This window comes from Prionailurus bengalensis, chromosome B1 (assembly GCF_016509475.1).
Source record: "Prionailurus bengalensis isolate Pbe53 chromosome B1, Fcat_Pben_1.1_paternal_pri, whole genome shotgun sequence".
NCBI lineage: Eukaryota > Metazoa > Chordata > Mammalia > Carnivora > Felidae > Prionailurus > Prionailurus bengalensis.
Genome location: NC_057344.1, coordinates 29,402,392 through 29,415,825, shown reverse-complemented (window position 1 = coordinate 29,415,825; position 13,434 = coordinate 29,402,392). Strand labels below are relative to the sequence as shown.

At 44.0% G+C, this 13,434-nt stretch overlaps 1 protein-coding gene across 1 annotated transcript in view; it reads right to left on the bottom strand.

The window, feature by feature from the left end:
* Positions 1-13,095, bottom strand: part of NRG1 (neuregulin 1) — a 1,121,130-nt gene extending 1,108,035 nt beyond the window's left edge. Inside the window, 1 exon segment of the mRNA XM_043561070.1 lies at positions 12,253-13,095. Coding sequence (XP_043417005.1) covers positions 12,253-12,985 — 733 coding nt within the window. The 5' untranslated portion in view covers positions 12,986-13,095.
* Between the last annotated feature and the right edge of the window lie 339 nt (positions 13,096-13,434).

Genomic DNA, 13,434 nt, shown 5'->3' with positions numbered 1-13,434 from the left:
GCTCTTATGATCTGCTCCACACACACCTATTGGGCTATCCCACTGCAATGAGGCACAAGACAAATTTGTCCACTTCTCAGATAGCCAAGCTATTAAAAATAAAATAACCGTCACAAACTGGAACCCTGCCCGTTTCAATCAATTTGGTCTGAAGTGAGGTTCAGCTATGCCCCACATATTAGCACAGGTCTCTTTTAGAGGCGAGTAGAGACTAGAACATCTCCTGCTTTGACTACACACTAGGCAGAAATAAACGATTGCATTTGAGCCATTACATATTTGGGGTATCACTTGTTACAATAGCCTGCCCTTACAAATGCATCTACTATGAGGAGGGCAATGTTCTCCAGGGGCAAAATCCCTTAAATAAGACACAGTCCTCGTTACAAGTCAGTATTTCTATTAAAAACACCATTTATTGATTTTCCTTGCTAAAAAGCAATACACGTTAATTATAAAAACTTTAGAAATCCAAATAAAATGAAGAAAATTCTAAACATCAATAATGCCAATGCCCAATCGTTCTACAGCCTTCTGTTATATAGCTTTCAGGCTTTTATTTCTCTTTAGACACACAAGATTAACAGATAAGATGGATGAGGTAAACAGATGATGGATAAAAGTACTCATACACATATTATAGAATAAGATACTTTTTTCGCTCGACAATATATCGGGAACAAATCTCTAAGTAATGATACTTTATTTAACCATTCTCCCACTAAAGGAAGGTAGCAAAGGTACAAAATGTAGACAGAGAGGCAGACCACTCTGTGAAAGGGAAATTATATATGCAAGTGCACAGAGCCCTCAAGCGACTCAGCAAACCAATGCCATCGGCGTAGCACAGGGTTCCAGGCAGAAGAAGGAACCAGATAAGAACGCTTGGACAAAAGGTGAAAGGCCCTTCTATGCCATTCTAAGGAGTCTGGATTTTATCCTGATGGCAAGTGAAGAGCCTCATACAATGGTGCAGTATGGTCTTTTCCGCATCAGAAAGATCACTCCAGCAACGCCAGAGAGAGTGAATTTAAGAAGGGGAGAATCCATGAGCCAAGTTAAGAGGTTGATGCAGCAAGAATGGGAATCACTACAGAAGCAATGACGTTGGGGTAGAAGGGACAAATGAGATGTTAAGGAGGCGGAATCAATGAGATCTGGTCACCAGACGGCTATGGAGCAAAAGGAGAGGCCTCCTGTTTGAAGTAACTGAGAAGACACTGATGCTCTCATTCGGTGAGGGGTTACATGAATTCAGAGGGGCACCTATTACTCTGACACAGAATGAGCTGTCAATCAAGAAAGCCACTGGTAGTGATAGTACTGATTATAACAGAAGTGGTAGCAGCTTCATTATTAGCATACAGATATACACACGGACTGGCAGGGGAGATGAGGAGACATCATTTAATGTGCTTCCTATAAAGTGCCTATAGGACATTCAGGTGGATTATCTGGTAAAGAGTTGGATATATGAACCTGGAGCCCGCCCGCCCCCCTCCCCCAAAAATTAGGGTTTGGCCTGGAGATAAGGATTTAGAAACCACAATTTACAAGCAGTGTGGAATCTACTAAAGTAGATGAATTCACCAGGGGTTCAGGGAGGCCAAAGTGAAGGAAAAATGAAACTGGACGTAGCCTGCCGGAGTCCTGCCCTGCCCCGGACGGGCCCTGTGGCACGGCCAAGGCCTCTGCCTGCAGTAATTGAAGAAGTCAAAGTGAATTATTCCTTGTTTGACAACTTGTTTCAGCATTGCTCGCTCTACTCATAAAAGGACTAGGATATATTATTTTCTTGCCCAAACCACAAAAATCATAAGCTGAGAAAGAAAGCCTCTCACCCCCACCCCACATTGACATGGGAATGCTGTCCCTACCATCACCAGGACGGCTGCCAGCTGTGGTAAACAAGCCCTCACCGCTCTGTGCCAGCCTCATGCGTTCCCACAACACAGATAATTATTAAAACCTAAAACCAGTGCCAGATTTGCATTTTTTAAATAAATAAAAACTCACAACGAAACACTTTGACCCTTCCCTTTTCATTTTATAGAAACAAATGGCTGAACTTTCTTCTCAAAGTTTACAGTTGTGGATTCATCTCTTAATCACCCTTTATAATTTCAAAGACAGGGCTGAAGACACAATGGTATTTGCTTCTTGAAGAGAGGAAGCTCATGAACACAAATAACTTCTATGATTTCAGAGAGCATGACACATGACAACAACACGAAAAGGCAACGGAGGTAGAAAGGCTTAGGGGAGGAAGGAGATACTTTTTCGCGAAGACTCCCTTTCATTAAGCTCTCCTACGGCCCTTTCAGATTGTCTAAACGTTTCACAATCGTTTTTCCAGGATTAGACTCCTTGGAACAATGCAAAACATGAGAGGAGAGGAAGAGAAAAGCTCCAGGGTCAGTAGCAGAAGTGGTATATTGGTTCATTTCTTTTCTTAATAATTTTTTTAACAGGTTTTTTTTTTCACTTTTTGAGAGACAGAGACAGAGTACAAGCAAGGGAGGGGCAGACAGCAAGGAAGACACACAATTTGAAGCAGGCTCCGGGCTCTGAGCTGTCAGCACAGAGCCCAATGCAGGGCTTGAACTCACCAACTGTGAGATCATGACCTGAGCCGAAGTCGGACACTTAACCAACCAAGCCACCCAGGCCCCTGTTGGGTCATTTCTGAACAAGCACTAGATGCACTTTGAATGAACCATGAAGAACATGGTTCTTCCTTCCCACTCTGCATACTAGGGAACTGAGACCCAAGGAGGGAACGTTACTTACACATAGCACACAGGTACTAAACTACAAAGCTGGAAGTGAAAAACAGTGCTCCTGACTCTGAGGCCAGGCACTTTTCAGTTGTGAATAAGCTGAGGACTTCTCTCCCCACCACCCCCATCCTCTAGTGTCTACTCACAAAGATACTGTGGTCTAACTGGTGAGGCAAGACTACACACAGAAAAATTGTTAACTACATCCATTTTTTTGTAACAACAACATAAGGGAAATTTGCGATGGCACCATGCATAAAGCTTGCAGTGGAAAGGTGCTCTGTGTCCAAAGACTACAGTGAGTGTTTCTGACAGGATCATTACTGGGACTGTCATAGAGGCAGTAGGATATGACCTGTCCCTTAAAGGAGACAGAATATCCACAGGCAGAAATGAGGGAAGACACAGGTCCAGGCAGAAGAAATGGCCTATGTAAAAACAGCAGTGGGAAAGTGTGTGGCCTGTTCATGGAGCAATTAGACTGGATAAAAACATTTATACAGTAAAACTGAAAAAGATTAGGCTTGGTCTGGAGTAAGGAAGACAGGAAATACCAGAATCTAAAGTTAACTATGGTGGATCCAATGAAAGTTTCTGAGCAAAGAGAGGTCCAATAAAAGGAGTACTTTAGAAATATTCACTGTCCAGAGAGCTTCGGTGGCTCAGTCAGTTAAGCATCTGACTTCAGCTCAGGTCATGATCTTGTGGTTCAGGTGTTTGAGCCCCACATCGAGCTATATGCTGACAGCTCACAGCCTGGAACCTGTTTTGGATTCTGTGTCTCCCTCTCTCTCTACCCCTCCCCTGCTCATGCTCTCTCCCTCTTTCTCTCATAAATAAATGTTAGAAAAAAATTTTAGAAATACTCATCCTCCAATGCAGTGTTTAACAGAAGGCAATCTGGAGCAGTGGACAGAACAGAGGCAAGGAAATGGTGGGGGGGGGGAGAGTATGTAAATTTAATGAATGATTAAAATCAAAGATTCTGATACTCATCCAAAGATGATAAGCCACCTTTCTAGACCATGTTGATAGCATATGAAGAAAAATACAATATTCTTACGGTGACCAAAGGCCAAGTCTACTTTTTTTTTAATTTTATTAATGTTTTTATTTATTTTTGAGAGAGGGAAAGAGAGAGACAGAGCAAGTAGGGAAGGGGCAGAGAGAGAGGGAGACACAGAATCCAAAGCAGGCTCCAGGCTCTGAGCTGTCAGCACAGAGCTGGACACGGGGCTTGAACTCACGAGCTGTGAGATCACGACCTGAGCTGAAGTCAGACACTTAACCGAGCCACGCAGGCACCCTTGGCCAAGTTTACTGTTTAATTCTTGTATTGGTTTTTACTAAGCCATTATCTGATGTAATTTAGTTATTGGGTGGCTGCAGATTCAGGAACCTAAATGCTGGGTAAATTAAGAGTTGAACAAATGAACACCTCTGTTTTCTGAGCACTTTCGTTTCTTATTAATGACAGTGTAATAATTAGAGGCACGAACACGGAACAGAAAACAATATAAAAACTGTTCCCCACCACTTCACACCCATTAGGTTGGCTGCTATCAAACCATTAAAAAAATAAAACATGTTAGAACATGGAGAAATCAGAAACCTGTGTGGGAAAGGGAAATGGTGTAGCTACTGTGGAAAACGGTACAGTAGTTCCTCAAAAAAAAAAAAAAAAAGAAAGAAAGAAAGAAACCTAGACTTACCATAATCCAGCAATTCCACTTCCGGCATACACCCAAAAGAAAGGAAAACCAGGTCTTGAGCAGATATTTGTACACTCATAGAGGCTTTATTCCCAATAGCCAAAAGGTAGAAGCAACTTGAATGTCCACTGACAAATGAATGGATAAACAAAATGTGGTCTATATGTGCAATGGAATATTCAGCCTTAAAAAGCAATGACACTCTGACCCATTAAAACACAGATGAACCTTACCAACGTTATGCCAAATAAAACAAGCCAGTCACAAAAATGCAAAAACTGTAGGATTCCACTCTTATGAGGTACCTAGAATAATCAAATTCACGGAGACAGAAATTGGAATGGTAGCTGGCAGGGGTTGGAGGAGAAGGGAATAGAAAGTTATTATTTAATGGGTATGGAGTTTTGGTTGGGGAAGATAACACGACAAGAGATAGATGGTGGTAATGGTTGCCCAACAATGTCAATACCTAATGCAATACCTGAACTTAAAAACGGTTAAGGTAGTAAATTCTATGTTACTACAATTTGGTGGGGGGGGGGGGGGGGGGGGGAGAAACGCTCACCAGAATTAGACTACAGGCCAAAATGCTAGCATTTTTCATAAAATTCCTGCTCCAGTGAAAGAAAAGTTGCTAGTGATCCTGAGAACAGGGGTGAGCAATCTCAGTGGACGGGAAAGAAGACAACGGAAGAAACTGCATCTCAGAGGTGTCCAGGCTGGCAAAGAAGAGCCTGTGAAATTTCAAAGCTGTGGCCCTTCTGTGCTGATGACATGACAAAGAGCACCCCCACTCAGCAGAACATCTCCATCGTGGCAGTCCCCAAAGAGCCTTGACTGCCAGGATCACCTCCCAAGGGCGAAGTCTAATGACAAATTCTATTGGAAGCAAACACAGCCATCCTTCTCCTCAGTAGATAGCTGCCATGAACTGTGCAGAGGTGCGGCCAGGATGCTCCCTGCAGCGGAGGAAAATGCTGCCACTGCATCTGCGGCTTCACTGATAACACATCATGGCCCATGGTGTCTCCAGGGCCAACAGAGACAGTGATGGAAAAGGATCTCATTATTCATCTAAGCCCAAATGGATATGTGCCCTCCCACCTGCAGTCTGTCCAAGAGCTGACGAGATGTCAAAAACAAGGGAGGTGGGGGAGGGGGGGCAGTGAAAAGTAAGTCATCTCTTTTTTATTGCTTCTTAGGGATATAAGCAGTGCCTTTCCATCTTCAGTTACAAGAACTGAACTTCTATTGCTCAGATGGTTAAACACCTGTTGGGGGAGATCAAGGAAGAACATACAATTTCTGAGTACTGAGATTTAGTACCCAAAATGAGTTGGAATGATGTGGGAGTGGGTTGGCTCAAAACACTAAGTATTCAAAAATCTCTTCCGTGCTTCTAAGTCTTTACAATGCAGGGCATTTTTACCCAGCTGGAGCTATAGGCCACACAGAATAAATATTATCAAGAAATAATTGAGAAGGAAAAGTTTACGAGATTAAACAGCCTTTTTCTGAAGCCCAAAAGTTGATGCAGAGGTGGGTCCTGGGTGGTGAGAGGAAGCAATGGTGTCCTGGTAGGATATAGCTCTAATTGCTACTTCCTCTGAATATGCAGCTCACCAAATAAGACACCTAAAGGAAAAGGAAAAAACAAAAAACAAAAAGCAAAGCAAAACAAAAACGCTTCTCTCAAAATTTAACCTTGAACAACGATTGCTACTACCCAACAAGCTGGGGTGCTTCCGTCATGTATTCATTTAATTATTTAACAGGTATTTAATCTACACAGAACCACCAAGCAGTATGTGTCTATCAAAGAGGGGAAAAAGATACAAACTCAACTGAGTGGCAGTTATGACCACATGGTTTTAGTCAGCCCCTCAATTTTTTAGCTTTCTTTGCCTCAATGGCAATTCCCAGGCTAGAGACAAACACTTGGGATGATAGTATTACTGCTGTGAGCTTTCCAAATTTAGCAAAGCATACAATGCCTCACGTCTCTTATCACGCCCCCTCCATGTCCTGAGCTCCCAGATGTGCCCACTACCAAGACTCGAGTGCCCTTGTCAAGAATGTCCCCTTGTGCTGGGCTCAGCTCACATATTTTGGCAGAGCAAAGAGAAAAGAAACAATTCCCTCCTCCAGGTTGTCTTGGCCCAGCATTACCTCCTAAATCTGGCTACCAGCTCCGGAATCATGCACCACTCTGAGCTGTTTTCTTCCAGCACAGTGGGGCAGATATCCAAAGCCAGAGCCTTGGGCTTTGGGAGAAAAACTTCTGAAATTGAGATACAAGGCAGATTACCATCTGTGCCCTCATGAGATAGACAATGAGCCTATCAGACTCGGAAGGACCATCTACATTCACAGTATTGTGATCTAAGATCTCCATTTTCTGACATATTTGGACCTGGACAGAGGAAGTCCGAGGTGTCAAGAGAAGGCTAATCATTGTAATGATGAACAGCAGTCCTATACTTCAGTTTCTCACAGACTAGGATCCACTCATAAGCCTCATTGTTTACCTAAAGCCTTCCTTTGCAGTTTCCTCACACAGCAAAGAGATGAAGGGAATATACCTATGGAGTCTGAGGTAAGACCTAGTAGGACGGTCTCCCATGTATCATCCAAGCTGTGGGTAAACTAAATTTCTATTTGTTTGTTTGGTTATTATGAAAAGCAAGATTAAAAATTTTACTAGGTCCTAATGGGGAGAACTCAGGTTAGGACATAGTTTGCAAGGAAACTGCTTTCGATAAGGAAAAATATCCTGGTTCTCTTAAAGACCAAAAAATAGTGTAAATTACCATCTATGTATCTCTCTGTAGGATTCCTTGATGGCAAATCTAAGGTGGGGGAATTTTTTTTCCCCTAAACATTGGATCTATGCCAAACAGAGATGAGTCAACCCATTTCAAGCCTTCGACTTCACCAAAATTTCTTTTATTTTATCTACTTTAACCTGTAAGGATCATTTGGGGACAGAGAGCCAGGAGGCAAGCCTTCAGAAAGAGGCTTTCTTCAAGCACACCATGGCACTGAACAATATGAAAACACAACCTCTCAACTAGCACTTACCTCAAATGAGTAAGAGACTGAAGTCTATATTCTGTAAATTCTCAAATAACTCAACTTCGGATTTAAAAGTACTACGGCAGAATGTATCACTCATCAGTTGTTCCGTGGTACAAAGTGACTGATATTTGGGGGAGTGGCTAGGTCATATGATCGCTCATAATGTTACTTTAATTTTAACTTAAGTTTTATGATAACCTAAGAGCACAGAGTAACACGTGCATGCACACGTTCAGAGCATTCCTATATGGATGGGAAGCTGTCCACAAAGGTCATTTCTGTTATTTAAGAATATGAACATTCAAAATGAGTCCTCACTTTCTCATGAAAACTTTGACTAAGACACGTTACGCTATTGCTTTTGGCAACAAACTACATGAGTCAAAGGAACCCTAATTTTTTACCTTCTGTTTTCATTATATACTTTTCATTCTTTACTTTCAATGAATGTAATGGTTAATGAACCCTACCACCATTTTTCATCATATACTTTTTGTTTTCATTATCATTCATTTATGTAAGGCTAATCAAAATATTCACTAAGACCTATCTGTACAGATATCCTTTTCAAAACATTTAAGCATATCAAAGACAACCAAACCAAAAACCTAAGTATTACTAAGTACTAAGGGCAGATGAGAGTTGAAAGGTCTTTGGACATCTGGCTAATTCATAAATTGTCACTGAAATTTAAAAATACATATTAAAAGAAGTTATGTTTATAATTAAGAAAAAGATAACAAGAAGAAAACAGGCCCTGAAGCAAAGAAGATTCCCGGAACAATGAATAGATTACATCTGACAAGGGCACTAACCTGCCCAATCACGTCTTTTGCTCTCATTTGCTAGAAATACACAGGCCAGTGGAAGGACAGTGCAGTGTGCAGCCCCCTCAGTGCTGTGTAAGCTTCCCAGTCTTACCTAATACATCAAGACCTATGGTACAACTTTCCCTAGACCCCAAGGACTTACAGATCTCCTACAATGAAGGGGAACTACCCCCTAGTGCTTGTAAAATGTCCTACTTCAGATGTTTACATTCTCCTTTTAAGACATTTTTATTCCAAGGAACTGTTTTTCCAAATGACCAATCTTGGGCTCATTTTTTTTTATCATAAATATAAATATATATACAGTTTGTCTACTCAACAGAAAAGTGGTTTAGGTATAGATTTTTAACAGTAAGATTTATATAGCTGACAGAGAGCAGTCAAAAACACTCGGGAAATTAAATTTACATGTATATTTATGAAATACAAGCAGTCAAGCTGTATCTGTTCCTACTGTTACTTACTTAATATAGCTTTTATTAAGAATTATCTTCTTCAGTGGTGGCTGGAGAATCCCTGCAGCGTTTGTCATTTTCGTAACACCATAAGGTCAGCTCACTTTATTAAATAGTTATTGAGGATATTAGAAAAAGCAAATGCCATTTATCATAAATATTTGATAAACCTACTTATGTTATCAATATATTCCAGTATTACAGCATAGACCGAATATCTACATTGGATTATAAGATGATGATGCACAAATCTTGCATGCCCCAATAACATTCATAGATGTTATTCAACATCAGTATTTTGGACATCATTTTCTGCCTAGAATCACTGCAATGCCTTGAAAACTAAAATCGTAGTGCGTCACAAGATTATTTGTCTGAATAACAGAAATTTAAATGAACAGCAAATTATTTTGCATTCCAATTAATATAAAACCTAATAATATTTCTTAGCTTGTTCGGTGAGCAAGAGAAAAAGCAAAGACTGGGAAGTGTTTAAGCAACTACAAGAAGTGTATGCAATTTATACAAACTTCAAATGCAAAGCAAACAAGCTATGAGATTCCGTGTTGTCTTCTAAAATACACTAAGCAGTTGTTTCAAAAGACCCATCTTTCAAGAAAAGAACTTGTTATACAGACACTGCTCAGGAGTTTATCTCAGATGGGTTAAAAAAAAAAAAAGAAGAAGAAAAAAGAAAAAAAAATTCAGGGGAGACTTCTATCAGCTCAACCCTAAAGCTAATCTGTTGCATGTGTGGTTTCTACACTAGTAAGCAACTTGTAGGAAACAACACTGCAGCTGAGCACATGAGAGCTGGAAACTGTTCCCCGGGATATGATATCACAAAATGACTTTGCTATATTCCCTCTCCAGCCTGGCATCAGGGCTCAGGCAGCAACACAACCGTCACACCCCCAGGGCAGCTTCATGTGGTTAGATAAGAACCCCCTGCTCCATCACTCTCCCTGAAATCTTCTCACCAGAAGCACACAGAACCAGCTCAACCAGGACAAATCAGCCCCTCTTCTCTCTGTATGTCTTTTTTTTTTTTTTTTCCAGTTGGTGTTCCTTTGCCTGGTAAGTTCTGAATGGCACTGTTAACAGAAACCACCCAACGGGGTGAACTCCCAAGTTTTCACACACTCACACACTTTTAAACCCAATATTCCAGTATGGATTTCCCCAGTTTACATTCTCTAAAATAAAATAGCTCATACTATTTACTTTTATCTCACAATAGTACAATAACTACCACGTTGATAAAAACGCAAGAGAAACTTTTAGCATAATTCCCGTCAGGCTTTAGCTAAACCTGTTAGTTAAGGTTTCATGCAACAGCCACAACCTCGAAGTACCTGACACTAAAATCACCACACACAATAATTACACAAACCTGGAGCTGTAACTTCATGATTTCTTAATCTACTCAATTATACACAGGGAGATTTCCAGTTCATTTTAAAAACCTGCTTTGCTTCGCATGACACAATTTCCTATGTAATTCCTTTGACAAACAAAAGAGGAAAACTACCTTCCTGAAGGTCTTCCCCCTTAGAAGCACAAAAACAGAACGGTATTTCTCCAGACAACATGAATATTCCATTTCTAAACATCCTCGGGATGCTTGGAAGAACTTTATCCCTGAAGTCTGACGTTTATTTCTAGTCAAAACACAAAACACCATTGCTAATCCAGTAACACACCCCCAATCCTAGGCATCACTGCCAACTACGATCCCTTTTATATCAATTTCCACCATGTATAGTAAATGATTCACAACTCGTGATTTGGGGTAAATGCAAAATCCTTTCTGAATTACATAGAATAAAGCACGTGAAAATTGGACAATGGTGTGGCTTAAAAGGTTTTGTTTCAGATTCTAGAGCAGAGTAACATACACTGCAGTACAATGGTGTTGAGCTTTTGTGTTCCCTAATAAGACAGCTCCCAGCAGAGCGTTTCCCATGTTTTACAGTGACATCTATCAGCCAGACCCGGGGAATCCCAACGTCACTCAGCTTTCTTCAGCACCACTGTCTGAGAACAGCTTCTGTCCACAGAGTGGTGCAATCTTAGCAGGTCTGGCGTACAAAGTGCATTGTTAAAATAGGGAAATGGTGGATGAGCAAGGCTCTTTCCTGTTATTAAAACCAAATTGTTAGGTATTAATTAACTGCAAGATATAAGCACCACAAATGCCAACCAGAAATTTAAGTAATTGGCTATCATCAGATACAAATTTAAGAGAACTGACTTAGTTTGCATCTCAGGCAGACTGAGCCTGGCATGGTGCTGACTTTTGTAAAAATTCAATTAACCCAACCATCTATTAGGCAGATACATAAAGACACAGGGAAAAAGCTACTGTGCATGTTAGAATCTGCGATGTGTAATCATGTTAATTTATGGTTTGAGAAGATACCCTGCTACGCTTTAGTGATTGTATGGTAATCAGAAAATTATACAGATATTTCCAACCTAGAAATTATTTTGTGAATGGCATAAACGCAACACTACCTCAGAAATGTAATCAGATTATCGGCTAATTTCTCAGACCTGATCATATGAAGGAGACCGGAAAACAATACTTTCCAACGGGAAAATGGGGGAAAAAGGTCTGGGAAATCGATTGCTAAACTTAGCTTCCCAAATTCTTCTTCAGGGCCTACACGTGAAGCTCCTTAACTACGCTCATCTGTTCTGATTCACTGAGGTGCCAAAACACACTGCAAACCAAAATATTGTAAAAACGAAAATTCTTGAGAGGACGTCACCAAAAATACCCCCCCCCACACACACACACACAACTTTATATTTCTCACAAACACCTATTCCCGAGGTACAGACTGCACCTATCTGTTGGACATGGAGTTGGCCAAAAACTCTGCCCCATTTCTAGAGACATGTCGGCGCTGTGTCCTTTCCTTGCGAGGGCTCCCACAGACACAAACCCCTGACCATCTGCACACTCAAGACTCCAAATGAAGGAAAGGCGTGAAAATCCTGTCGGACTCACCCTTCCTCCTTCAAAGGAAAAGCCCCCACACGGCGGCCCATACCTCACCAGCACCTCCTAACCAAGTTCAACGACGCACTCGCAAGAAAGCAGCCGGCCCATTTCCACGCTACTCGGGAACGAAACCCCAAGGGATTGAAAAAAGTTTCAGACGGCCCCCACCGAGGACCAAACTTGGACTCTCACCAATGGCAAAGCCTAGAATCCAGGTAACTGGAGAAGGCGCTGCCTGTGGAATCCAACCCGCGAAACCTTCTCTGAGAATCACTTAGGAGTCCGCAATCCCGAAACTCAACTCCCGAGCCCGCGCGTGCTGGGCAGCCGTCGGGCCCGCGACCTCCCCGCCCGGCCGGAGCGCGCCCCGAGGGGCGAGGAACTTACCGCACCGCTTGCACAGCACCCGGCTGACCTCCTTCTTGAGGTTCCGGCCCGTCTCGAGAGGGGGGAAAGAGGCTCGGAAGGCGGCCGGCGCGCGGCTGCTGCTGTTGGCATCGGGCTCCATGAAGAAGATGTACCTGCTGTCCTCCTTGAGCCTCCCGCAGGAGGGGAAAGCGGGGTGGCCCCAGGCCCCCAGGCGCACGGTGAGCAACGAGTCCTTCTTCAAGCCCCCGGCTTTCACCGCCCACACCTGGTGCACCTTCACCAGATAGGGCGCCTCCTCGTCTCCGGGCTCGCCCGCGCCGGGCGCCGGGGCGCTGGGCCAGGAGGGCACGGTCCCGTTGGCGGTGGGCAGCGGGTCCGGGGCGGGCGGCCCCAGCGCTCCCGGGCCGGCGGCTGGCGGCTCGCGCTCGCCTCCCCACGCCCCTGCCTCGCCCGCCGCCGCCTTCCTGTCGAGTGCCCCCTGCTGCCGCCGCGGCGGGTGCACCTTTCCCTCGATCACCACCGCGGCGCGCTGAGCCAGCTCCTGCACCGAGCCCACGCTGGGCGGGGACGAGTAGCACACCGAGGCCCCCGCGGGAGCCGCCTCGTCGCCGGCGGCCGCCCCCGGCCCCAGGGCCGCGGTCCACAGCAGCAGCAGCGGCAGCAGCGGCGGCGGCGAGCGGGCGGCAGAGCCGGGGCGCGGGGCCCGGGGGCCGGCACTCCCGGAGCGGCGCGGGGAGCGTCGCCATCTCATGGTGTGAGGTGCGTGCGGGCTCCTGGCTGTCGGTTCGGACTCTGCCTCGCTCTCTCGCGCTGCCTCCCTTTTCCTCTCCTCCTGCCCCCCCCCACACCACTCCTCCTCCCCCCTACCCTCCTCCTTTTATTTATTTATTGGGGGGGGGGGGGTGTAGGAGAGTTGTTTATGGGAGGAGGAGGAAGAGGAGGAGGGAGGGAGAGGTGGGTGGAACCACAGAAAGGCGAAGAGGTATAAGGGCAAAAAAAAAAAAAAAAGCAAAATAGAAAAGGAAAGAAAAAAAAGCCGCTGCCACCGCCTCGGTTGCTGGGAGTGACAGGTCCTCCCGGCGCCGCCGCCGCGCCCGAGCCCTGCTGTCGGGGCTGCTGTCACAGGAGGAGGACGTGGAGGTGGAGGAGCTGCTCAGCGGGTAACAGTCCTTTGTGTGAAGTGATGCTGCGGCGGCTGCT